Source organism: Grus americana, chromosome 16, assembly GCF_028858705.1.
Source record: "Grus americana isolate bGruAme1 chromosome 16, bGruAme1.mat, whole genome shotgun sequence".
Lineage (NCBI taxonomy): Eukaryota > Metazoa > Chordata > Aves > Gruiformes > Gruidae > Grus > Grus americana.
Window position 1 is genome coordinate 10,709,825 of NC_072867.1, and position 27,252 is coordinate 10,737,076.

The window sequence follows — 27,252 nt, forward strand, 5'->3', positions numbered from 1 at the left end:
AAAAGTTGCACAGCATCTGTCCATGGTAAGCTTATTTCAAGTCCTTTGCCATTAATAAACAGTGAATTCAAGTTAGTGAGTAATTTTAAACCTTTGCGTAAATAACAAAGTTAACTTGTTAATGTCCAGTCTGTAAGTGCTATTTGTTTAATTCTTTAGACAGCAATACACGCACAGAGCTCTAAGACAACCTAAGTAACCCGATTCATTACTATGGACCCACATACATTATGATTCACACGCTCTAATTAGATTACTTCAGGGTTTTTTGTTGGTTACAGCAACTCTGAACTCCAGTAACATCTATGGTTAGAAGTCACATGAGTCAAATAAAGGTTAACCTCTTGTAAGACTTTTTGCCTATTCTTTTTTGGTTTGTATAAGTCTAATAAGTGAAATTTAATCTGTGATTCCTATCCATACTCATTCTGATAGCTTAAAACAGCTTCCACAGCAATGCCATCTTTATTTGTGTGTTGGCTTATGTACTAACTAGAACAGGGAAAGCTCCTTTCGGCTCTCTGTTCTTTTCTTTTAAATACATACATCTAAAGGCATGCTCGAACTGACCTGTCGAATCACACTACCCAGCAGAACTGCAGTCTCTCAGACCAACTAGTTAAAAAAAAATTGCCATACTTCATCAAGTAAAAATGATTTTTCAGCTACTGTCACATTCTCTAACATTTCACAATCCAGGTGCCACAACTTCATCTATGATTTTATTCCAAAACGTTAACCAACAGATTTCTTACCTCATCGTTGATGACTTCAGATTGTTCTTCCTCTTCTTCCTCCTCCAGATCCAAGTCATTTTGCCTCAGGTATGCTTGCAGCGGAACACAATGTTTCTTCTTAAAAGCTAAAAAGTCCATCATATTCCCTTGAAGATGTTGCAGGAAAAACAGTTCAATCAAACATTCCTTAAAAGTTTCCTTAAGAATTTCCATCTGCTTATGGTGATGATCCAAGCATTGTTTTCTCATTTGAGCAGTCTCTTGGTTGGCAGGAGGAATCTCCTCCAATTTTTTGGGTTGTTTTTTCACTGCCGTATTAACTGTAGGAGTAAGCGGAAGACTCGACAGCCCCTGTGGTACAGTAGCCCGTGAAGGACTTGTGGGAGGAGGTGGTGATGTCATTCCAAATGCACTAGGTCCTCCAACTCCTGCTATCAATCCACCAGAAGTCCTATCGTATCCAATGGGTCTACCCAGCTGCTGTCCTTGAAGCACTTGCTGCTGCTGTTGCATAAGTTGCCCTTGGATAATATTGCTGATTTGGGGTGGCAAGCTGGTCGTCGTAATATGGCCCGGGCTAGTCAAAGATTGCATATTTGCTCCACTAGCTACAGGACTTTGAGGACCAAGATGATGGATGGTGCCACCAGACTGCGAATGAGGTTGTGAAAGCCTACGTTCCCTTACTGTAGCAGGTGTCCCAGAAGATGGAAGCTGTACTTGTGCTGCAGCCCCTTGAGCAATTTGTGCAATTCCCGGTCCTTCCTGATACACAAAGTGTCCACCATTTGAAGGACTCAAGCTGATTTGTCTCACAAGCACACTAGCATCTACAAATCCTCTAGTAGGGCTCTGGCTGCACATACCCAAGCCAGGGCCTGGAGTGCCTGCCCGAACGTTCGGTAACGTTTGCACTGGCACAGGGTTAGGCTGTGTAGGGCTTTGAGACTGAACTTGTTGAGGCAGCGGTGATGTAACTTGAATGTACGATGGGGATCCATGCTCAAACCGCCTCTGCTGAGGACTGAACTGAAAGCTCGGTGATGTTGGGTTTGGAATTGGCAAGGGGGTAAGTGTTATCTGCTGGTTTCCTGAAGCCACGGGTCCGACGTTTTGCAGCGTGATGTTCACATTCTGCCCAGCTACTGGACTTCGACTCATTATAAATTGCTGTATTTGGTAGCTGGGGGACTGGGGTGCAGATGGACTTGCAGAAGGTGCAAAAGAAGCTGCAGGGGACTGGGGTAAATTTGCCTGTTGCTCTTCTCCCTCACTGCCCGTGAAGGACCTGGACCTCTGGAGCTGGCGCTGGGCATTCTGAGGACCATTACCATGGTGCATTCTCACTGTTCTAGGTTTTCTACAGTATACTCTAAAGAAATACACAAAAACAGAAATTCAGGAAAGGTAAAAATATTTCTGTAACTGAAACTATTTAGTTGCTATTCAAAAGACTACCTTATAGTAAGAACTCAGTTATCCTGTCTTTGTAGTTACTTAAAATGTTGTACACCAGCAGTCAAATTATCTGAAATCCTCATCACCACAAAAGCTCACTTAAATCCCTCATACGTTTCTCTAGCTAAGAAAATGCTATTGAATAGTTTTACAAATGATACGTTACTCTTAGCTAGTTAGAATGACTTCAAATAATTTTAAAAAAGCCAAACTTTTTCCCTTTTTGTGGAACTTCAAGAATCAATAGTCTCCAATATCAAAAGTATCTACTCTTTTTTGTGTTCATTATTCCCAGTGTTTTGGTGCTTTTAACACTTAATATGATGCTCTCGAAAAGACAGCAGTTGCGTAAAATGTACGTTATGTTTCTTCAACAATAACTAAAAACATGATAAAAATGGACACAGACTATTCAACTTTATTGTTCTAGCTACTGAAGAAAAAAATACGTCATGAAAACTCTCCCTACCGAATCATCTAGATGTTTGGAAAGTACTGTACCTGATACTTAACTCTGCCTTCTCTTTCCTTCAGAACACTAACCCCTTAAAGGGATGAAAATTAATCCAAATCTGCATTTCATTTAAAATGCTGTTTATTGAGCCAAGCTTTCCAAAAATCCAAAAACGTTCTGGTTTTATATTTCCATCATTGACAAAAGTAATTCCACTGACATGCATAATTCCATGACAGGTAGAGTCAGTGCTGGGTATCACACAGCAGTAGCAGCAAACCAAAAATGAAACCCGATTTTTATTTTTTCCAAATCTCTCTCATATTTTGAACAACAGTTTCGGTTTTGGTATTTCAGGTCCAACACACATAGAGCTATCCGTCTTTGCTCCTAACTCTTAAGCCGGTTCTAAGTGGCAACAGGCAGCAGCACACCAGCACTACAGGAAAGGCAGGCGACGCAGCGGCCGGCTGACTGCCCTTCTCGTCGGCTGCTGCTCAGGCAGGGAAACACAACACAACTCTTCCGCTTCCCTGTCCTGGGCTATCTGCAGCAATCTGCTCAAGCCCTGGGGATGGAGATATTCCCTTCCTTGCCCCCGGGAAAGAGTCGGCTTCCCGAGCAGGAGAGGGAGCAGAGCAGCGCTGTCACACTCATGCTAGAGGAAAGGGGCTGCCCGGCGTCCGAACCCCCCAGGGCAGCGAGGCACCGCGGAGCGTCGTCTGCTCGGGGACTAACGCATGTTGTTCCGGACAGGTTCTGTCTCTCCCGCTCCTAGGAGCTCAAATCTGAGGGAGATCCCTCAAGCAGACAGGGAAGGGGGGGAACAAAATATTCCGCTCCTTACAGGCACCTTTTCCAAAAGATTTAATAATACTGCAATACTTCGTGGCATTGTGACTGTTTCATAGCACTGATAGCAAATAATTAAGATTCAAATGATACCACCTATCGCCACTAACAAGGTCTTATTATTTTAATTACCTATACCTCGCTAACATTTACGGCCCAAGTGAAAACAATTAATTACACGCTGATAAGGAAGCGTCACTAGCGCTGCCGCCGCCGGCCTCTGCCTGCCCGGGGAGAAGGGATCGCCTTTTGTGTGCGGAAACTGAAGTATGCCAAGGGCCCGCACGGCGGGCCGGGCCCACGGTGACCGCCCAGCCCCGCCGCGGGCCGGCACCTGAAGTTCGCGCGGGGCTGCCCCCGCCGAGGCCCACGCGGGCGCCCCCCCCGCAGGGACAGAGCCCCGGGAAGCGCCGCTGCCGCTTCCCCCCCCCCCGCGGCGGGACGAGGCCGGGGCCCGGCCCTGCCCGCCTCCCCCCGGCGCCCCTCGCCCCAGCGCCGTGCGGCGACGCGGGGAAGGCCCGTTCACTCCGCGGCCGCCCCCGCCGCCAGGACTGGTGCCGCCGGGCCTCGGGCCCGAGGCCTGCGGGGCCGGCGAGGGGGGGAAGGCGGTGAGGAGCGAGACCCGGGCGCCCCCCGCGGCCCCCCGAGCCCGGCGGGCCCCACTTACCGCGGGCGCCGGGGCCAGACTTTCCATTCGCTCCTCACAGGAAGCGGGGGCGGGGGGCGGCCGGAGCGGCAGCCGCTACCAGCGCCGGCAGGAGACAAACCGCGCCTCCTGCACGGCGCTCCGCTCCCCGCGCCTGCGCCGCCACCCCGCCGCCCAGAGCGCGCTCTGCGCCTGCGCCGCCGCCAGCGCATGCGTGTCAGGCTCCCGCGGCCGGAGCGGGCCGCCGCGGCCCGGGCTGCGTTTGTCCTCGGGCGGGGGGAAAGAGAGGAAGGCGGCCGGGCCGGGGGCTGCGGGCTCCTGTCGCCAGGGCTGTATGTCGGGACAGGGAGCACTGCCGCGGGCGGGAACGCGGGCACGGCGCGCGCAGGAACGAGACTCGGGGCCAGGACAGAAAATTAACTTTTATTGTAGTGCAGAGAGGGGGCTGTAACAGCCGTTCAAAGAGTGGTTTCTGGCTGGGCAGTTAACGGTCACCCAAAATTCAGCAGGCAAAATGCAGCCACTTTTCGTCAAGATTTAGTGTAAAAATCCACAAAGGAAACGTGCCTGCTTGGGGTAGAACTAGGCACTGCTGACCTGGAGCAGGTGCCGTCACAGCCCGGGATGAGGCAGAGGGAGGGAAAAAGTAACCCTTCTGGTACGCCTGATTACAAATAAAATACTGCCAAAACCCCACAGTCCTGGGGATAGTTTAGCAATAAAGAAAATACACCTTCCACCTGCTCAGTAACAACATTCAGTTTCCATTTACAAAATAACATTTCGGTACAGTGAAGATGCCGTGTACACCAGCTCCGGGCAGTACAAAAGCTCTGCTCTCTAGAGGGTGAGGTATGCCTGCCATCAGCGTAACTTCACACTGATTTCATCTGTGCAAAGAAGTCCCTGGGATCTGATGAGCAGGACTTGGTGCCTGCAACTTTTTGTGACTAAATCTAAAATTAAAGGTGAGATGAATATTGGTTACTAGGTAGAAGTATAGAAATAAAACTGAAAAGAATTGAAAAGCTGTTAGAAAGAAGGTACAGAATGGAATTCACCTGGAAAAAGAGAACAGACCTTTTCCTGCATTGGCATAGGCTCTGCACAGGTGGAAACTGCTTCAGACATAGGTAGTAGCTTGTCATAGCACTCTGCGCTGAAAGTAAATGAAGTAGCTTAAGCTAACGTAATTTTATGCTACTATTTTAATATTCATGACATTTTAACACAATTTTAAAATTCTGTGAGAGGACTCTACAATTAAGATTTGACAAAGCTGCAGATTAGCAGGGAACTCCAGCCACTTCTTTGTCATATTACTAGGCAGCTATTTTGTTAGACCTGAGAAAAGAGCTGAAGGCCTGGGCTGACCCTCCTGGTACATCACAGGGAACAAAACTGAAGCACTTCAAGTTTTTCTTTACATGAGCACACGCACAGGTATGATGCTTTGATAGCACACGCGCTACTTTAAGGCTGAAGGTCATCACAGCACCTCTGATGAGAAATGCCATGGCCATGTAACATGAAATACATTTGTACTTAAGAGAAAAAAAAATTCACCAATTAGGCCACCAAACCGATCAAATGTTAAATCTGGGAAAAATTATCATTAACAGTAGAAGTAAACTTACAGAAACCTATCTGAGGAACTTCTTTTTCTAGCAGTCATTGTCATCAACTCAAAGTGATTCATATAGATTTGAGTACGCTCAGAATTCTGGTCTTTAGCATAGGCTTGTCTAACATGAAGAGGATAACCACCCATGATCTGGAATAAATAGAAATTGAAGGCTTAGGTACCAAAAATAAGTAGTCACAAGTGCCCTGTCTCAAAAATCGTTGTTTACAATAGTCTTGACTGAACACAATTCATATACTGCCACTTTAATGAAAGTTAAATAGCTCCCCTTCCTTATTTTTAATATACTGATAGTGCAAAGTACTAATACATCTAAGGTCAAATCATTGTCACAACACTGGGGAAATCCGTATTCTTCAGTGTATGGAAACTATAATAAATATAACCTATAGTAGTCATATTGACAAGGAAGATATTTATTAGCATTTGCTTGTATACCAAGCTATTCGAAATTCTAAAATATAGTTATGATCTTGCTTACTAAACAGTTGTGTAGTCCACTAATAGCAATAAGGAATTAAAAAAAAACCAAAACCAAAAAATCCAAGTCTTCACAATGTAATGCGCATTTCAACTTAAACTCACCTTTCCTTCTGGACCTGCAAATGCTTTTATGTAATGATTCTGGCATTGCTTTGGGGACCGATAAACATAGTTACAAGAGTTAACGACATCGCTGACAAAGTCCCAGTTTGCTGTCTGTGCTGGTGAGACAATAGCAAGGTTTAAAGGAAGTGCCTGTAACTGTTTCACCGCCTAGGAGGCAGAGAGAAATTAAACCAATAATGTTTCAATTAAATGCTTTTCTTGTGTGCACAAACATGTATAATCCTGTATAATCAAGGTCTATGGATGCTGTAATAAACTTCCAAGTAAAAAGTTTTTGAAGTCAATAAAAACAAAGTACCAACTTACTTTTAACAGTGCCAAGTCTTCAGCAACTAGCCATGCAGGACTGTCTTGCCCAGCGTCAGCCGCCGACTTGATGAGAGCTGACAAAGGTCTTGCAGAATAGGTTTTCTGCTTTAGCCAAAGGAGGGTCTTCTGAGCTTTGCCCTTCTGTCGTGTTTTCAATATTCTTGGAGTCACTTGATTGAAAAGTGAAGGTGGAGGAACAACCATCCTTCTATGGCAATGCTTCTTTCTCTCATCTGAAGCTAATTGACAGGACAAAGTTATTTTCTCCAGTGAGAAACAAACTTTGTGCAACAAGATCATCATAGAAAACCAATTGCTGCAAATCATCTGACCAATGATAAGCCTTTTGCAGTACTTTTCTGAATGCACGTACCTTCAACCTATGGTCCCCAGTACACTATTTGACTTGGTCAGTCATTTTTAAATAGCTTCTCGCTTCACTGAGAGAATAAGCTTAAAAACAGATCAAATGGATGCAGAGGAGTCTCATTGCTTTACTCCTGCTCATTTAATTCACCCGTATTTCTATTTCTATCCGTAAGGACAACAGCAAGTTTTCACAGTGCACTCCCTCTGCTCTCACTCTACATTCAATCATTTTGTCTGAGCGATTTCAAGCCTAACAGAGAGAACGGTACATGCACGCCTAAATCTTTAAACACAATCTTAAAGATATTCTTGTGAAAGAGTTTTCGTATTGTTTCACACAAAAACATTACTGCACCTTCCCAATGCAATTTTGAATCCAACTTACGTGACAGATGTGTTCTCCATCGCTTACATGCCCTCCCCACAAACAGAGGTGGAAGCTTAGATTCTGGAATCGGGGTACTAGTGTACGTCAGGCACATAATTGAATCAGTGTAGACATCGTGATTTTCGGGTACAACAGGGGGAGTCCAAAGCTTTTAAAAAAAAAAAAAAAAACAAACCCACAAACAAAAAAACCAGCCCAACACAAAACATCATCAATAACAAACAACCCATAGTTTGCTATTAAGTATTTTAGATAAGGTTTCCTTCACATGAAATAAGGGCTACTGACTTACGGGCATTATTTCTATTTCTCCATCTGGGCCTTCACAGACAAATTCCTGTGTGAGAAACAAGGAATTTTTGATACCTCAATACAACATCCAGCCCAAAATCCAGCATTTAGAAACATGAGCATGTTTGCAATAACTATACTAAAGAAATAGTTAGAAAAAAAATATATTTTAAGGAATTAATCTGAATTTTCAAAAGGCAGTATATTTTTCCTCAGTCTCTTCTTTCAGTTATTATTACTTTGATACATAACTGTGCAATTCCAAGTCAACCTACAAACCAACAGCCCTCCTGCTAAAAGAGCAGCCTACTACTCTACAGAATTAAAACTGTCCAGATCGACAGCTTCAGTTTCAAGAGCACAATACTTGTGCAAAGGTACAAGAGCAGTGCAGTATGAACCCAACAGACATCTGTAAATACATAGTTCATAGTCACAACACGCAAATTCTTTGAAAAGTGGGGACTTGGAGATCCCTCAATGTTACCGTGTTATAAGCGTCTTCTCTGGTATAGGTTAAGAGTTCCTCTTTCACTTCCTGCTGAAGTTTTTCTTCTACCTTTTCCAGCTCCTTGGCGTGCTGATATTCCCATTTTGTATTTGCAGTTCTTAACTCCTTTCCGGAAGAAAATTTGTACACTTTAAAAATATTACTGCTTTTCACAATAAATATGCTAACAGCAGTAAATTGCCACAGATTTGAGGCTGGTAACTACACAATAAATTCATTTTTTACAGGCTAACAGTCATAGCAAAGTTAGTTAAACTGAGATTTCATTCTTGGGTAAGGCCCTCATGCCAGTAAAGAGAAAGGGAAATATGTCTACCTGTTAGTTAGGAACCAGTGTGTTTTTAGACCACAATCATTTGAGCAACATTTCAGTGCTCATAAACAAAAAACAAACAAAAGACCCAAAAGAAACAAACAAAAAAGAAAATCTGACAACAGTTGTGGTTTTCTGTTTTGTTTTTATTAATTACTCAAAAAATGAAATACAGTCGCTTACCTCATTGACTTTCTGGCTTTTTTGATCATTCAAAGTATGAAACAATTCCAAGAAATTCAATGCATACTTTTCAATTGGCTTAAGCTGTTCAGAAAAAACATTTTTACACACTGCTAGTTATTTAGCTTCTGAATTAGAAACACCTAAATAACCAGTGATTTAAAACCAAGCAGAAAAAAACTCCAACCAATAAATGTATTTATTTCAGTTGCAAATAATGGCACTATCATTACAGTAGAAAAGAGATCTAAGGACCAAAAATCTGACATTTTGGTCCGTAGCTAGTCTGCTCACATCCCACCAGTATCACTGAGAATAGGCTCCAACAACTGGCTTCCATTTTCCTAACTGGAAAAAAAGAGAATCCCACCCAAGTTATTATGCACACTCTTGAGTGGTTGTTAGTAAGCAGGCTGCTACTTGGGTTCTGCACAAGTAACCAAAGGGAAAAGGAGACAATCAGAACCTGACAGAACTTAGGGAATGCTAAGAATAGTCATTTCAGGGTTAAGAAGAAACAGATCCAAGGCCTTTAAAAAAAAAAAAAAAAAGAAAAAAAAGAGACAAGTATCTGGCAAAGCACAGGACTGTAGAAACAGTTTTATATCACAAGATACAATTTAGTCCAATGCACTTCACAATCCTCAGGAGAACATTTGGTGACTTTAATGTTTCAGACATATCTATCAACAAGCTCAGATTACCTCCCAGAACTGTTTCAATATTTAAGTTTGCACAGAACAATTTCATGTAAACGGAGTGGAAATAAGGTACTTTATGAAAGCCATTTGATTGTTGCACAGGAAAGTAAATTTCAAATATTTGTAAAAGTTTACATAAAATGAGAAATCATCATACCTGATCCACATAGCTAGCCAGCTGTTCTAACTGTGACGGAACAATGGTATTTCTTGAATCATGCAACTCTGAATCTATGTCATCTCTTATCTCAGATCGTGTCTCTTCTGTAAACTTTCTGGAATCCTCTTTTCCACATTCAGAGCAAAGAACCTTATGGAAACATGTTTTTAAGTACTCGATAAGACAATGTATGATGTTTTTTAATCATCCTGAAATTGAGTTTAGAAAAGCCAGACTACAGACATATTTGACACCTTTTGCTGCAGGAGATGTTTTTGTTTGATTAAAACAATGCCAAAAATAGTGTAAAATTATCATTGGAACAAGCACAGTTTTCTTTCTAGATATTTTTATCTTTTGATTTTCTGTATGAGCTAACAATTCAGGATTTTTACTGATTTTAACTGTGATCACATACCACTGGCCCCCAAACAAGTCTGGAAATAAATATAAAACTAGACGATGTTTAAAATTCTGACTCTGATCTCGTAAAGCCCCCTTTTTTTTTTTTTACATATTCTTAAAGAATTGCTTGCATTCTTAATGTTACTGTACCTGAGTTAAAAAGTCTGTTGAACAATCATCTCCCTGAGCAGCCATTTCTTGAATCAAATGTTTAATACCGTTTTTGAACAGCCTCTCTTCTACAGAACTACCACTTATCAGCCTGTAAAACAAAGAAACTCATTACTGCTCCCTAGAAAACAGTGACACTTTCTGAAACTCAATAGTTTCATGTCTAACATTCCTCGCCTACAGCAGTGAGCACCGACACTCATTTAGAGTCCATCAGGTATTTATTTGCATAGGAAGTTTTGTATTTGTTTTTTAGTTTCTTAAAGTTTTCTTTTTACATCTGATTTCATATTTTCAAAACACTAGGTTCTTTTAAGTTCTTACTTTCAAAATAAACAATAAACAGTATTGTCTTCTATACAATTGGATTTTTAAAAAAAATCCTTACACTAGCAGGGTATTTGCTAACAGACACCACCCATGCATGCCTGGCCAGTGGAGTAAGGTGAGCAAGAGCTCCCCTCTGCTCTCAGCACGTCCTTCCAGGAAAAGAAACAGTCACTTGAGAGGAGCTTTCAAATACATCCTAGAACTACATGAACATCAGCATCTCATCGCTGGTGGATTTGAAATCCAATGGTAGACCACCACGACAGACATTTATTGTTTATCAAGAGCAGAAAACACCCACAGATATTAATGTTCCTTCTGACTGTCCCAACACAGAAATCCAGATGGCTTACAAGATGAAAGTGGGAAGGAAAGACAGAAATAGAAGGTACAGTAAGGGAAAGGTCAGGACAGGGTTTTCATTTTCCCTTTAGTCTGAAGGGAAGAAGTATGTCTGACTGATCCAATCTTTAAAGGGATCTGAAAAGACCAAGTAACTTAAACTAAAAGAACAACCTCAACCAAAAAATCCTAGTTTCACCTAAAAATATCTTCCCTCTATTTTTATTTTAAAAACAGCTATACTATTTCTTAGCATAAAAGTCACCTGTATATGTGAATATCTCTGCCTCTTGCAATTTTATCACACCATTCTTTAGCCTTTGTACCCATCCGTGGATCTAAATCAGTGTCATAGAAGACAACAGAATCCACATCTATATGGCTGACACCTGTGGAAGGAGTGTGGGAAGAAAGAAGAGCGCAGAAGAATCGCTTGTCTTGGTTGAAGTTTTTTATGGATTCCTAAAATGAGGACACAAGTAACTTAATTACAAATTCACACTAATAAAGCATAAATCTCTAAACAAACTTTTTTACAGAATGAGAAGATGAGAAAAATTGCTTTCCTATTACTTCCCCAACCTATATTAAGCATGCAAACATTTTAAGTTATCTGACTGCCCACATTACAGATCTTCACAATTCAAAATTAATTTGTATACCAGTAAAACTATTAATTTATGGTGCAGCCAACTATTCAGATAAAAATCTAAAGATCTATTACAATAGTCAAATTATGTCCTATGACTAAGCACGCGTGGCTGGGTTATTACATTCTGTGCGTGCTTCATCATTTTTCTTGTCTATTGACTAAATCGGATCCCTTCTATTGTGCTGCCTTGTGTTGCTTTAAGGCGAAGTATTCCTTTATGTTTTATGCTGCATCTGACAGAAAGCATAACAATGCAATTTGAAATAAAAAATAAGAAAAGAATAACTTAACTATATTGTTAATGTTTGCTCAAATTGTAGGCCCCAGAGGATACTGAGAATCTTACTGGGGAGGGAAACGAGCATACTTTCAATTTATCCTCAGGCAATGCCAGGGCACTCTACAAAAAAACAAAAGCCCCTGGAGTAAGGCTGAGGAAGTGCCAACACAAAACCAGCAACTACAAAGTACTAACAACGTAGATAGCTACAGATAATGAAAGCAAAAGCAATTAAGCAAAACGCTATTGTGAAATAAAACGTCTGTATTTCAAGCACAAATTATTCATAAACATAAGACAACTAGTGGCATACCTCTTGGAAACGCCCTGGATGCCTCATCAAATAGTAATGCGACTGACATATTTCATATATAATTACATATTTTGTGCTATAGTTACATAATTTGCTTAAATAACTAAACTATGCAAATGAATTCTGCAAATGTATTAGACTTTCCTTTAGCATTTTCCCCCCCACTATAAGCATCTATTTACTATTAACTTGAGTAAGAGGTCCTCTTACCAGATAATGCCAACTGTGAGCGCCACTTTCGTTAACTCTTACATACATGAGAAAATGGAAGTTCAAGAAAAGCTCCAGGATATCAAGCATTGGAATCATCTGTGTCAAAATCAACACACGGTGTTGTCTTGCTTTCAGCTCCCGGAGCAAAACAGCCAGAGCTTCCATCTTGCCTGTTTATGAAATAAGAACTTAAAGGTTCTGCAGGTAGCATTCAACAATTAGAGAAAGAACATTAACAAGTGGTGGGTTTTTTTAATACCTGAATCATGCTGCACCAGTCGGGGATCTGGAAACTGTAGAAAGTGAGGTCTTGCTATCTGCTGCATTGAATGGAAGTAGGGAAGTATCTGTTCCTTTAGATTAAACTTCAAGACTTTCATTTCATGGGTATATGTATAAGGAGGATTTGCTACATACAAATATGGAGGAGCAACAGCTACAGCTGGCAATATGCACAGATCTCTATAAAACAAACCAAAAATTTAATATACTATTTTTTAACAGCTTGGGCTATTAACTACTCAAAAACAGTAATAAAGAAGATCCCTGCATGGAAGCATAAAGGACCTGGCTAAAGGTAATTGAAAGTAAATCAGTAGATGAAGTTTCATGTTAACATCAAGTGAATGCAAAACCACTCAAGATCACAACAAGACAAGAGGAAATTAAAACACTCCGTAAAGTTACCCAGATAAGCTGACTTACAACTCCTACTGTTTTTGTAAGTATGCACACGAAAACCACAAGATATGTCAAAATAAAGTAAAATTGCTATATAACTAATAACTGCCGTGACTATTAAGAGTTTTAAAATCTTAGAATGATCTAAAATTATACCTCAGGGATGCAGATAGATTCTACATAAAGGAATTTAGGCTGCAATAAGGATAAACCAAGGCCACTCATTTATCACTTTTAGCATTTTACAGTACTTTACATAAATACCCTGTTTGGGATGGTAGTATACACCCATCAAATTTGTGTGCAAAGACTGCAGATGAACTTGTCTCAATTACCTAGTAACAACATCCTTCAGGGTGATCTGTTGCTGCCTCAATGTCAGAATGAGTTCTTGCAATGGAACTTTTAGAACCTCTGAAGTACTTGAATATGGAAGGCAATTTGCAAAGCCAGCCCAGCGCCATTTGTTAATCCTGGCAGAACAATGCTGAGAGATTTTTCTTTCACTGATCCAAGAGCAAATTTCCAACAAGTCTCTACCATACAGGGGGGTTCTGGCACAACGACGCTCATTCCCACAATATATTTTGTCCAGGTGTTCCTTTCGTTGTCTTTTTTCTTCTAAGATACCCTTTAAATTCAAAATTCTTTTCTGAATATATTTTGGCCAGATTAAGCTTATGCAAAAAAGAAATTTATGCAAAAGAAAGTTGAAAATAAGGATAATTTAGTTAATGTGATAGTTCTATGACTGATTATGAAAGGAGAAGTGAGCAGGAGACAAGCTGACAATCAGAATAGTATTTATTATACAAGAACAGATGATAGGTTTGGTATTTTAGTGAAAAATAAATCTGCTTTCCTACTTTAGGCCTATTGGCATGGGACTTTCAAACTACCACTGGAGAGTCCACTAGTACAGATGAATGAGACTAGTTGATTACAATAGTCTACATGATTTAAAAATTAAAGCTTTGACTCTTTCGGTGAACAGATATGCACACATGAATCTTGTAAACTGTACGTTGTTCATGATCAAGTATATACTATACTATATAAAGAGTTAGCGTAGTACCTGAGATGGACAGGAAAGTGTAGACACTGATTTAGATTCAGTGCTCAAGTCATCCACTGTCACATTAATAAATTCAAATTTCCAAGAAAGCAGCAAGACAAGAAAAAGATTTTCATGAAGAAAAACAATTTAATTTCACAGACACAATATTACAATATAGAGATATTGTAGCTTCTAGAATTTAAATTTCTGAATTGTTAAAAAATGGAAAAGCTAAAAAAAAAAAAAAAAGAGATCAAGGTTATTAATGAGCTTCATTAAAGTTCCATGCTCCTCAAGGAAGAAACAAATGTAAAGACAGGCAAAATATTCACTCTGCTAAAAAAAAAAAGATGCAAATAGAATCATGTAGCACCTTACCTTGATGCTTCAGAGACTGTCCACCAATAAGCTGACAGAATTGACTGTAAGACAAAGTAAATGTTTTCCCTCTAAACTGTAATGTTACAGGCTTCTCTGGCTGAGCAATTCTCATTTGTGCTCCAGCTGTGGAAGCCATTGGGCCAAGTGCTACCTTGCTGGCTGTTAAGACAAAAAGCATACAAGGTTTAAAAATAAGAATTTCCTCACTGTATGCTGCAGGATTTGAATGCTTGTCCCATGCATATAGTGTGTCATATTTCCAATGAAGGGCAATTTTACTCCAGACATAACTCTTAGGTTGCACTCAATTGCAAACAGACTAGGTCTCCCTCTAATACTGTGTGTTCGTAAACTACACATGACATGTTCTTCCCCTCAGTACCACTGGTAGACTGAAAAAGGATGATTTCCTAGATAGAGTTTGACTGGTATTTCACATGTGTACTCATTGGATTTGACAACGTACAAACTTTGCAAGGGCTTCAAGAGTCTGCACAGGTATATTTTAAGCAGTTTTGGGGGAAAACAAGCACAGAGTAAGAGATCTTTTCCTGCACAATTCATTTTTAGCAACAAAAGAAGTTCTTAGAACAGTTAACACCACAGAAGAATAATTATCAGATATAATTTTCAGTCTCCGTTCATATTGAATGCTTCCCACTCAACCATGCAAAAACTTATATTGTACCCAGCTGAAATCAATATGTACAGAATTTAGAAGAGGCCTGAAAAAGAGTGTGTTTGAAGTACTGCACTACGTCCTCAATCATATAAAAAAGACCCAGTTAATAACGACCTTTAATAGTGGCTCAGCAGAGACATGGTGAATGGGGCAGTGATGATGCCTAAATCTGATCAGTCACTCAAGACCGACACGTGTGAAAAGCTGCCTCGCACGCTGCAGGTCAGGTCTGAAGAGAGAGTTTCATTAAGATAGTATACCTAGAGACCAGCACAACTGCCAGCAAAAACTCCAGTGTTTGCACAATAGTATCATTCTGTTTATAAAAGACAGACAGATAATAAGGAATTTTGTTTTGATTTTTTGAGCAAATTCACGTTAGAAAACTGCTAATGGAACTTGATATTCAAGTATGTAATGCACAAACACATTCAGTACAACCTCATTTCTTCCCCAAATTCAAGCAATATATTAAAGAAAACCCCACCCAGCAAACCAGAAAGCAATGATTTATTACTGTATGTACAACACACCTTTCCTATGCTGATACTCTGAAAACATCGCAACGGGTTGTCGTCTTTGTATTTTCTCATGAAGATGTGCCACAATTGTTGCTGTGTCCACTGTTTGCTGCAACCGAGACCTTGAGAAGTCTCTAGTCCTGCCTTCAGGTTTCTGTCCATACTGCACTGGTGTAAATAACCTAAAAATTAACAAATCATCTTTCTACATGTAAAAAAAAAAAAACCCATACATGAGGAAGTTGTTAGTCCCTTCTTCCTAATACAAAACCAAGTTAAAAGGTAAATATTTTTAGTCAGTAATCTGAGCTAGAAGAGGTACCCAGCTGCAGAGCATACGGCAGGAGAGATTCTGCTTCTCTCAACATGCAGAGGAAATACAATATACTGTAAAACACAAAGTACACCAAATGTTCTGAGGCTCCACTCTTCTCTGAAAGATCATGTGAAGGGCTACAAGCAGGACAGATCTCCCATACTCCTTAATCATCTTTGGAGTCTGGAGACAGCAAGAAAACTCCCCAAAAGATGCTAATAAGGATCAAACTTCTTAATGGAGCAGAGTCTTCACTATGGCTAGCTGCAATCTCAGTACAAAAAGCAGGGGATCTCTACTTCCATGCAGCTTCAGGCAGTCTGGTTTAAAAAGCATACAGCAATTGTAAAAGCTGACTTCACAATAACTGTTTCATGTGTACTACTTCAGGGAAACTAAAGCTGTCTAAACAGCAAAAGAACGAGTTCTTTTTCTGCTTTACATATATATTTTAGCTATCGCTTCCAATTCTTAAATTTTATTAACTGACAAAGCTCCCTTCTGGCAGAACTGCCTAATAGAACTAGTTAACATCCTTCTTGTCACCTGTTACAAGCTGTCTGGGGCTTCAGTAGCCATACTCTGCTTTTATCAGATTAAGGTATCATAAAATGTTTAAGTATACGTTGCTCTGATGTAGTCTACAGCAGAATTACTTTCTCTCCAAGACTCAAAAATGAACCCTCCCAACTCCTCTTCAGAGAGCAGAGTCAATAGCAAAAACAAAAGGTCAAAATTTAACAGAACACTTTTTTTTTCTCCATCCCCCCACCCCAAGATTTCTTTAAGTGCTTTCAAGCACGTCTCAGGCTTAAAATGAAGTAATAGGAGAAGATTTAATCATTCTGCTTAGGAAACTACTGCAGAAGGCACTTCCACTGCTTGATCAAAAACACAACAGACTCCTGCCAAACTCAACAGAGTTGGGAAGATCACAACTGAGCCTTCATAAATGAGAAGAACTATTAAGTGGTAAAAAAGCAGTCTGCTTGACCTCAGAAGACTGGCATACAGTCTTTAGCAGCGATCAATTTGGAAACAAAAGATAAGAAAAACAAATGCTTCTGAATGAACCCTCTGGGCCATCACAAATATAACTCATTTTCACTTGTTATTTAAAATAAATCAATCAGTCACTGGAACACTGCATACCTACTGGGTTTGAGCTTCACTGGCTCAAGTCTGTGTGACGAAGGAGAACAGTAGATATCTTCAATAAGCTTCCTAGTTACCTTCATTTTTGGCAGTATTTGTGCTTCGTAGCGTGTCATTTGGTTTTCCATCCCAATCACATCAAAGAGAGACCAGTCTGCATGCTTAAGTTATAAAACAAAAAACCAAACAAACAAACCCCAACCTAAAGAAATATTCTACCACCATTCAGTTGCAGTAAAAAAAAAAATAGTAGCAATAATACCGTATTATCTGAGAATGATTAAAAAGCTCACAGCTGATGCCTGAATTAAACCAAAACATGGAAGAGCCACCTGTCATGTGATTTTGCAGAGAGCAGCTGCCGTTACTTAAAAAGGTTTCAGCAACCTACACCATGAAAATAGAGCATTATGCTCATGTTACCAAGAGCCATAAACAGGACAGCACCCTCAAATTACAAGCTCTGCGGTTAATTCAAGCTCTGCGGTTAATTCAATGCTTATAATTAAAACATTTGCCTTTGTAGAACTGGCATTCCAGACACATCCATTCCCACCTTGACACACGAACTCTATTTCCTCCACAAGCCTTTGATACTCATCCTGTCCCCCCACCCCAAAATTATTTTTTCCAACAGGCTTAAAGAACCAACTACTTGAATTTCCCAGGACACATAATGCTACTGTTTTAGCATTGTCCAGTCTTTCTTAAGCCTCTAGTATTACTGAAATCACTAAAAAAATGGAAGAAATCCTTTGCAATATAACTTTAATGAACAGACTACAGTTAAAACTGAACCATGGAATCCGATACAGCTTCTCATCTCCAGAGCTGTACACAGCTTAACTATGCCCTTACTACACCTCAGGGCAGGACAAGACTGGCACCTTTCCCTGAATTCCAAGGCCCATCAGTTTAGGTTAATTGGGAACTTTAAGCAAAACCAGAAAACATTGCAAAATAGCCTGACCTTCTCTGACAAAGACAGCAAATTCCCAGCATACCTACTAAATTCAGTACTACCATAAAGTCAATTGTTATTATTTATAGTCTTAGCAGTTGCTTCTAAAAATAAATGAATTAGCAATTCAGATTTTGAAATTTAATTGGAACCTGAATTATGTGTAAGAAATTTTATGTCCTATGCCACCTGCTCTCCCATTCAAATCAAGTCAAGCGCAAGAGAATTACTTCACTACTCACCTTCCAAATATCCCATCCTAATGCATTCAGCACTACAGAAGCGGTGGTAAACTCCAGCGTGTCTAACACAAAGGAAGACCGTGGAAGCCGGGGACTTATCAGATCAGGATGGTTACACACTCTTAGCAGCTGCGTCAAAACATGGAGGACACTGACAAAGTCCCCACTTCTAAGACATGCTTGAGTTCTGTTATTTAAAATGAAAATATAATTTATCTTTAAAAATCAGTGCTTTTTAGGAGCTTAGGTCTTTCTGCACACTCAAATTCTTTTTCTGAATAAATCTGATAACGCTAAGTTATCTAACTTAGAAAAGTATGAGTTTAAAAATGCAGTCTTCCATTCCTCCAGCTTCTCTCACATTCACACAAACTTTTAACAACTTACAGAATATATTCTGATTTTAAACCCCATATTATCATAAACCTGAATTTCTCAAATAGCCACTCTATTTCAAATGAAAATGACATTGGATAATATATGAAACACATATTGTCAATATTAAGGCTGTATTTTTAATGCCTGAATAAATACCACTTTAAATTATCAAATTCACTGGAAAATACAAAGTAGACACATCAGAAAAGCAAAGTAAAATACAACTTAGGATATTCAGTTCCTAAATAACTTAAGAACTAAATTTAGACAAAAACTGTGACACACACTCAATTGTCTAAGTTATAAATATAGAATACTGTATTTTGTCCCATAATCTGCAAATACTGTTTACTTGTGCTTCCTTTCACCTTGCAAAACAATTACATATAAAAAAAACCCCAAACACAGAGAGAAGAAATTGCTGAATACAATTACCACTTAAAGTAGAACGTGATTAGTCTGCACAGCACTATGGTTATGCCCTGTGCTTTAATCTTTAGGTTTGCCTACGACTCACTTAGAAATAACATATTAGCAAACAAGCTTTCTTACTGTAACTGGAATAGTTCCTAACCTTAACGATGAATGAACAATTAAGAACTACTTAACGCACGTACCTTGGTTGAGACAAGATGTCCTTATACATTGACTTCTGTCGATTAGAAAGCGTACATGTCAGCACGTGCTCGTACTTCCTTGGTAACTGCTTCTCAACATGAATTTTGGACCTCTGCAAAATAAATGACTGCACTACCTAAAAGAAAACAAAACAATAACTTCCTAATTTTTATTTCCTCAGAGAAAGAGACACTAGTATTAAGAGGCTATCCTCAAGGGAGACCTACTCTCTGCAGCCTCACTGCGAGACTCTGGTAATGATCTTCATTCCCCTTCACAGATGCTACCTTCGTAAAATCCAAACCGGATTGGGAAATCCCTGGAACCAGGAAACGGACAATGGCCCACAGATCTTTTAAGGCCGTAGGCAGAAGGGTATCCATCAAGAGTAAACGATGATGACTGTGAACGATGAAGATAACAATTAAGATAAGATCTAACTTAAATTACATCACAGCACGAAAATTTAAAACACCTGCAGTTATAAGCACTGAAGATATTTCAGAAAGTAGCTGACAGACAAAAGCAAAAAGAAAATTTTTAATGAATGCTCCAGACCTCCGGAGATTGAATAATTCATCCCAGCGCTTCTCTGTCAGATTATGACCATTCTGCCTCTCATCTAAAACTAGGTACCTCCATTGTACTTTCATGAAGGCTTCATAGTCTTTAAAGAATTGCTTGCAGGAGGCAATACATACATTAAAGTTGTTGGGGTCAGTCCATTCCTGCAACATAAAAACACAAAAATCCTAAAGGCTTTTTTGATGGATTTCAGAGCAAAGATTATTGTTTCCTCTTCTGGGAGTAAAATAGATTATCTTGCACTTTATCCCAGTGCAGTTCTTCAAAGCTTTCAAAATCCCAAAAGGGAAGAAAATGCTCAATTTAACTCTCTGGTTGTGATGTTCAAAACATTACATAAAATATCTTTAACAGAAATGGCTTTTTTTAAAGAAGAAAAATGAAGAAGATAAAGAAGAAAAAAAAAATTCCCACACAGCAGTCTCCTGGCCATCCAAAAACAATTGGCTTTCATTGCCATCTTTCCTTATATGTTTTTAAATTGTTCCTTGAAGAGTTTGGACATGTTTCAGAATACCTATACTTGTTACAGGTTATCAATAGTATTCCTATTTTGTAGATAAATTCTAATCTCTAAGATTCATGTGTCAAATCTTTAGGTAAATTCTATCCTGGAAGTATCAAAATTATTATTGACTTCATCACAGAAGCTGTCAAACGTGTAAATTAACATCCCAATATTTGCTTTCAAAGGCAAATAAAAACTTAGAAACACAAGACACAAAGTTAAAGTTGCAAGAATGAAAAGTCACAGAAAAAGGAATAAAAATGCTAAAAGCTATGGCAATTTCAGTAATTTTCTTCTGCTCTGCTCAGGTCACAAGGCAAGAATAAGTTACAACATGATTTATATGGCCCAATTCTACAAACATAAGAGAGAATTGAAAAATTGCTAGTAAATCTAAGATACATAGCCACGAAGGAAACATGGAAAGAAATTGAAAAGTAACTGGAAAAGACACATCATCCCAAAAGGAGGGCTAAAATTAAATGCTGTAAAAGCATTAATGGAGGAACACAAGAAGTTCCTTGTAACTATGGAAGTTGAAAATACAAAAATTACAGGGGAAAAAAAAAAGGAAGAAACTATTTTGCAAATAAGTTTAGTGAAGTTTTGAAGCCTGAAATCACATGCATGGCTTCTAAGCTACAAAATAGACACCAAACTTCTTGTTGCTTGTTCTGGATTACACATCAATCAATTTCTCATCCAAAAAATGGCTAAATTCAACATATTTTCTTAATAAAGTTCTGCAAATACTAACATGAGGTACAAGTCACTGGAGCAAAGATGCAAGTTTCCTGTACTAGTCAAAAATTTCTGTGCCAAGGGACATCATGCCAGTAAGTACATACACACAACTTTAAAAAGGCGAGCCAGACATTGCTGGTCATCAAAACACATTTTATTGGTAAATATCAAACTCTGCTTATGAACCAGCATTCATGAATTGAGGAAATATCTTCATTATTCCAGTATGCCACATAACAAAAGAGAAAAGAACCAGGTTGTTATATCCCTGTACTGAACTTTTTAACCACAGTGGTATAAACGTGATTCTGGCTGATATTTTCAGTGTAATGCTTCTGTGACCCAGTACATATGTAGATGAAACAGTGTTCCATAATACCTGTCTTTTTTTAAGAAGTTCTCCTGGGTTCCCAAGATACAGAAGAATTTTCAAAGCAGGGCACCAGCATTTCAGTTCAATCTCCCACTTGAGCACATTAAAGTTTTGTGAAACAACAAGAATAGGACCCCAGTTACCTACAGAGATAAAAGGTACAGCAAGACTGGAAATGACTGCATACAACTTCAGAACTTACAGAAAAGGCAACTGTGTATACACAAACAACATACACATGCACTAACACTCAATGAGAGGAATTGTGTCTGCTTTTCTATAAAATTTATTCCAGGTACATTTCTTTAAATTATAATTACTAAAAGCAATCCTTTTTTTTCCCCCCTCTTACTGAAAACACATTCACTAATGAATTGCTAAAAATATAGATTTATAAAATAAAAGGTCTAAAATATTTCATACCTTCATTACATGCTAGGTGTGCAAAAAAAGCAACAACTTGCACTGTTTTTCCAAGTCCAGCTTCATCAGCCAAAATGCCATTGAGATTCATCTTATACAGATTTGCCAACCACTCCAGTCCAGTCTTCTGATACTCTCTAAGAGTGCCGCAGAATAAAGGCGGAGTATCACTTTTTACTGCTGTTGTGATTTGAGCACTGCCTTTAGGTAACAACGCTTCTGCAGCAGCAGCAATGTCTGCTAAATCTCCCATATATTTATTTACAGTAGATGTGAGAAGATCTGGAAGCACCACCTCCTTCTGAAGGCTCTCTTTCTTATTCAAAGAGTCTCTTATTTCTGCACAAAATAATAAAAGTCGTGGTGCTGCCATATCTGAGATGAATAATTCATTAACAGATTTGATGCCATTTACAGCTAAGTCAGGGTTTAAAGAGCACAAGAATTCTACACTAGAAAAAGAAAGGACATATTTATGACTCGAAACTAAAAATAAAATACTAGTTCCTAAACATTTATTTTTGGTAAGCTTATACTACTAGTAGTAGTATGCCAAAAAAAAAAAAAAAAAGTTATGCAAAAAAAAAAAGTCCTAGGTTCTTATTACCTTTTTTTGATATGTTCTGTGAGTTTAATGCTTTCTTCCTCCTCTCTTCTAACTCTACTTGCAGTTTTAAATCTACCACCTAAAATGGAGAGAGAGTGGGGGGGAAATGAGCAGGAGGAAATGACAAACATGAATGCACTTAGCTTCAAATACAGCTATGAATTACTTAACATTCTTTCAACAGTAGGGCAGGCATCAGACATGGTTGCAACGCAGAGCACTCAGAGAAAAGAACAGTGTGTACAAAACTGACCATGAATAGAAGTCAACCACATAAGCGAGAGGTACCCAAGAATAACTCATATCAAAACTTAAACGTTCACAGTCAGCCAACTGCACCGACTAGGATTAGTGAAGCACTCTCCTTCATGACGTATAAAGCCTGAAATTATTCATGCAACCACAACATGAAGCTATCTTTACCAACAGATAATATTTACCACGTGGGCTGAGCAAAGCTCAGTTGTAAGATTCTGGCTGTTACGGTCTAACAGATTTTTATTCAGTACATCTTTAGAATTTTTTTTTTCTTTCTTTACATTTACCTGTTTCATGGTGGACCAGAAATGTTCAATTTCTCTAGCAGTAAAAGCAGCAACAGCCTTCAGTTGCTTCTCTTCTCTTTTCTTGCATGTTTCTTTATGATGTATCATATCCTTGTGACAACGAGCCACACTTAAAATCAGCTGAATAAAATCATAAAATTATTGTAAGTTTTCACTTTGTTCTATCTAACAAGCGTATTTCTAATGAAAGAAAAAAAAATTGCAATCCCTTTAGGAATAGTGCCCAAACTTTACAAACACAGTGGAAAGGCAGACCAAAACTCACACATCCTCAGCAATCACATCCTAACCGTGAAAATGCTGCCTATTCTTCCCCCCTTTGATATTTCCTGGTTGGAAATATCAAATTCACATTACCCTCTTGGCAGTTATCATCTTCCATCTTCTTTTTTGTACAAAATCAGTTGCCATCCACTGCATTTCTTCCAGAAGATAATCACGGTGTGATTTATGCCGTGGGGCCTCTTGGAGTTTGGGCAGACGTTTCAGAGACCATAAACCTTCTTTCCTCAGTGCTATTATTTGCTGCAGAATCTCATTTTCCTTCAAGTAAACATAATTAAACTTATGTTTCCTACTGCACAACATAAAAACAAGACAGAGACGCTGTGAAAAAATGTTACATGAATAACCAACAGAAATGATTATTCAGTCCTTGGAAACATGCTACGCTGTTTGAAGTTGCACTTTATTAAAAGATAATGAATAAAACATCTTGTGCAGATTTATTTAAAGTCTTTGAAGGACTTTGCGATGCAGCAGTATTATGTAAAATCAATAGAGAAGTTTGGGATGCAGTGGTACTCAGTCTTTCCTCCTAAAAATATAGTACCCCTAGATCTCATCAGAAGAGCAGGGCTGATTCAGTGAGAATTTTCACAGAAATGAAATGCTCTGCCAGATGGACAGAATTCTCTAAAAAAAATACATATAAAAATACATTTAGTTTACAGTATTTTTATTAACACATGTAAGCTTCCTGCAAATGCTGGCAAGTAAGCACAAGCAGCACAAATTTTCATTGTGATTTCTCCCCCCCTTATTCTAAATATGCTGCATAAATAGTTAAAATAATTGATTCTGGTTAATTAAATCTCCTTCTAGGATTTCATTACAAGAATAAATTTTACTTCCCTAGAGAATCTGCCCAATTCCTTCTCATTCTCTTTCTTTCTTCAAGAAAAATTATATGGCGTGTCTGCATCGCTAATTAAAACCAAGAGAGATACAATTATCCACAGAGCATTCAAAATTTAAATGAAGGTGAAGTTTTATTGTAAAGAAAGATTTTCACCCAGCTGTGCTACACAACAGCTCTCTATTAGTGCTTGGTCTTTTGCAAAACCTACTGAAATGATTTGTTCCTTTCTCCCCAGGTTGGAGTAAAAAATTCTGTTATCCATGAAGTCTCAATACAAAACACAAAGGACAACACTGCCAGGACACAGTGAGAGGTTAGCATGCTGTTCCCTCTTGCTGCACCTTGTAACTTACTTACCTGCAACCTTCCACACATGTCTGAAATTTACTTCGAAGAATGAAATGAATTTGATTCAATGAAAATGAAAATCCAGCACAAGAATATTTAAACTGAGAGTTGGGCAGCCATCGCAAGTGACATAAGTGAACAGGTATGTTCTTCACAGAAGTAAAATTTCAAGAGAAAGTAGTGGTAAAGTGCAAAAAAATCAATATTGTCTAGACTTCATTAACAAGAAAGATGTTACCACTCTGTTTCTGAGGACATCCTCTTCCCAGTATTCCGACGGACTATTTAATGGTGCAGAATAGATGACAACAGCAATTACAATACACAATTACAATACATTCAAAACCGTATACAATATAATATGTAAATCTGATACCTGTTGCCGTAGGGGAACTGGAGCTGGGACCAAAATCATCTGCTGCTTATCACAGCCCGCTGGTTGTACCTGCTGAAGAAGAGCTGGGTTCCTGCTGTGTGGAGCAGGAAAGGAACTATGCAAACTTGACAAGTTTGGTCCATTTTGCTGTTGGCTTTGCTCCTGGCTAATCTGCTGAGCCACTTGAGGAAGAGAGGACATTCCACCTGCAGAGAAGCTTTTAAAAATTGCAATTCCAGTAATTAAGATAGTCCAATATCAAAAAGAACCAAAGAAAGTGGCAATACAGGCTGCTACATAGTTGGTCAATTCAACTTTCTACCATACCACAATACAATTGCATACCTAAAGAAGATACCTATGAAGATGAAAATCAATCAGTGTGCTAGTCTAGAATGTACTTATCCACTCTTTAACCTGACAACACAAAGATCTTTTTTAACAACATCCTACAGAGAGGTGATAGCTAGGCAACCAGTCTCTATCAGGGTATCGAGTGACCAAAAAGGAAAAATTTCATGCAACAACATCAATTAAAGAAAACAACAAATTAGGCACAGAGGGTACACATTTAAGCCCAATGCATGGAAAATGAGATGTGTAGCGCTCACCAAGGCTTCTAAGTTTTTCTCCAGAGGGTTTTTAAATCATATAATAATTGGTATTAGATATAATGTTACAATTACAGAAAATCTCATTAAAGCAATTATCTTTAATTACAAAGCTTAAAACTTACATTTGGTAGTAAATACTTTATCATAAATCATTAATATATGTACTAGATGTACCAGCATTATTTTAAAGGTTGCAAGATTTTTCTTTTTAAAAACTAATTATGAGTCTTTATGTGAAGTACTATTTTGGAACGAAAGTTAACCTAATAAAGTATCCCATTATCAGTAAAATGGTGCATTGGTCTACCACTTCCAAAGCTCTATCCACATTTATCTTTGATTTCACTTTTACATTCTCTTTATTTTGCTACAAAATGGTTTTTATGAGCACAGAATTGCTTCCTGCCTAACTTTTATAAAGAGAGCTCATCATGGCCATTGACCTTTTAACTCAATTTAACCACTCGAATTCTTTCTCACTGCAGTAGATTTATCCAGTTATGCTACATCTAGCAGTCAGACGCAGGGTTCCTGCAGCACATACCGAGTCTTGGCTGGGTACACTTGTGCTCTGAAGACACCACAGGACAGGCAACGGGCGCTTTCCCCAGCAGACGGGCTCGCGACGACCAACGCCGCAGAGCAAGGCCGGCGCTCTCGTACACCGTCATGCCCCGGGAACGACAACAGCGCGATGCCCAGCGTCACTCATGCGATTCCCAGACCTCTCGTTTCATCAAGCGCTGCTGCTTGAGGGACAGAATGATTTATCCTGTAAGTACATTACAGCCACCTACGCCATTAATACAAACCCAAGCGGGGCTTGAACGCTGCCATGAAAACGTGGTAACGCCTGCAGCGCTACCGGCCAGGCTGCGAAGAAGCTTTACCGCAAAGATGGAGTTATCTGAAGGTACAAGGGCAATGCATTATCAAACCTGCCCCGCTAAGACACGCCAGACCCCCGCCGGTGCCGAGCGGAGCGGACACCATCCCCCGCAGCTTTCCTGTCAGGGACTTCCCGCCGCCGCACGGCTCCTGGCTGACCCCGCGCCCGGAACGGGGGGCTGCGGCCCCCAGGTAGGAAGGAGGCAGCTTACTTAACGCCTTCCGTCTTCCAGGGGAAACAGGCTGTAACGGCCAGCTCAGCAGGCACGGCACGGCACGGCACGGCACGGCACGGCACGGCACGGCACGGCACGGCACGGCACGGCACGGCACGGCACGGCACGGCACGGCACGGCACGGCACGGCACGGCACGGCACGGCACGGCACGGCACCGGGGTGCGCACACCGAGGCGGGGAGAGCCCTCCCTCCGCCGCCGTACGGCCCGCGCATCCCCGAGCTCTCCACCGCCCCCAGCCCTCGCCCACCTCTCAGAGCAGGTGGTGCCCCGTGCCCCGCCCGCCCCGGCACACACCTGGGCCGCGGGCCCCGCCGGCCCCGCCCCGCCCGACCTGTCCCTCCCGCCCGCCCCGCCGCGGGCCGCGGGCCACGGGCCACGGTCACGGTCACGGCCACGGTCACGGTCACGGCCGCCCCCTGCCCCGCCCCCTCAGCCGGCCCCGCCCCGGCGGGCGCTAAGCCATACCATTTCCTCTCACCTGGGGGGAGCGCCCCCACCCGACGGTCCCACCCCCA

General features: G+C 40.1%; 2 protein-coding genes and 1 non-coding gene across 29 annotated transcripts in view; all 3 read right to left on the reverse strand.

Moving 5' to 3' along the window:
* EP400 (E1A binding protein p400) overlaps positions 1-4,299 on the reverse strand; it is a 50,221-nt gene extending 45,922 nt beyond the window's left edge. For all 15 annotated transcript variants that reach the window (XM_054844147.1, XM_054844142.1, XM_054844146.1 and 12 more), the window contains exons 1-2: positions 4,169-4,299; positions 756-2,109 (exon numbers count right to left, since the gene is read on the reverse strand). In XM_054844147.1, the coding sequence (XP_054700122.1) occupies positions 756-2,078 (1,323 nt within the window). In that variant the 5' untranslated portion in view covers positions 2,079-2,109; positions 4,169-4,299. The remainder of the gene's footprint in view (positions 1-755; positions 2,110-4,168) is intronic.
* A 250-nt stretch (positions 4,300-4,549) lies between these two features.
* On the reverse strand, positions 4,550-27,218 carry LOC129213893 (E1A-binding protein p400-like). Of its 13 annotated transcripts, none has more exons than XM_054844701.1 (31): positions 27,203-27,218; positions 26,154-26,355; positions 24,996-25,201; positions 23,488-23,673; positions 23,110-23,250; positions 22,565-22,643; positions 21,958-22,296; positions 21,541-21,677; positions 19,883-20,052; positions 19,548-19,726; positions 19,324-19,456; positions 18,329-18,515; positions 17,123-17,286; positions 15,667-15,836; positions 14,449-14,610; positions 14,089-14,144; positions 13,349-13,644; positions 12,592-12,794; positions 12,330-12,502; positions 11,140-11,336; positions 10,182-10,293; positions 9,624-9,776; positions 8,766-8,849; positions 8,246-8,374; positions 7,760-7,804; positions 7,465-7,615; positions 6,708-6,949; positions 6,378-6,548; positions 5,785-5,921; positions 5,209-5,306; positions 4,550-5,103 (listed from the first exon to the last, which is right to left on the reverse strand). In XM_054844701.1, exons 2-31 carry the CDS (start codon positions 26,278-26,280, stop codon positions 5,012-5,014), a joined length of 4,719 nt encoding a protein of 1,572 aa, XP_054700676.1. In that variant the 5' UTR covers positions 26,281-26,355; positions 27,203-27,218; the 3' UTR covers positions 4,550-5,011. The 13 variants fall into 13 exon arrangements, 11 of the variants coding, with proteins under 11 accessions (XP_054700676.1, XP_054700674.1, XP_054700673.1 ...); XM_054844699.1 differs by lacking the exon at positions 27,203-27,218 and adding an exon at positions 27,069-27,092; XM_054844698.1 differs by lacking the exon at positions 27,203-27,218 and adding an exon at positions 27,032-27,079.
* On the reverse strand, positions 11,827-11,966 carry LOC129214004 (small nucleolar RNA SNORA49). The gene has a single exon (XR_008579599.1). It is a non-coding gene; the product is annotated as a small nucleolar RNA SNORA49 (small nucleolar RNA).
* Positions 27,219-27,252: the final 34 nt, after the last annotated feature.

What these genes read in the sequence shown, in the direction of transcription:
- LOC129213893 (XM_054844701.1), bottom strand. Translation starts at nt 26,280, where the DNA reads ATGACGGTGTACGAGAGCGCCGGCCTTGCTCTGCGGCGTTGGTCGTCG. An exon ending in AACTTCTTAAAAAAAGACAG is followed by an intron (nt 20,053 to 21,540) that starts GTATTATGGAAC and finishes TTTATGTTGCAG; the next exon opens with GAATGGACTGACCCCAACAA. An exon ending in CTGAAGGATGTTGTTACTAG is followed by an intron (nt 12,795 to 13,348) that starts GTAATTGAGACA and finishes TTTGTTTTATAG; the next exon opens with AGATCTGTGCATATTGCCAG.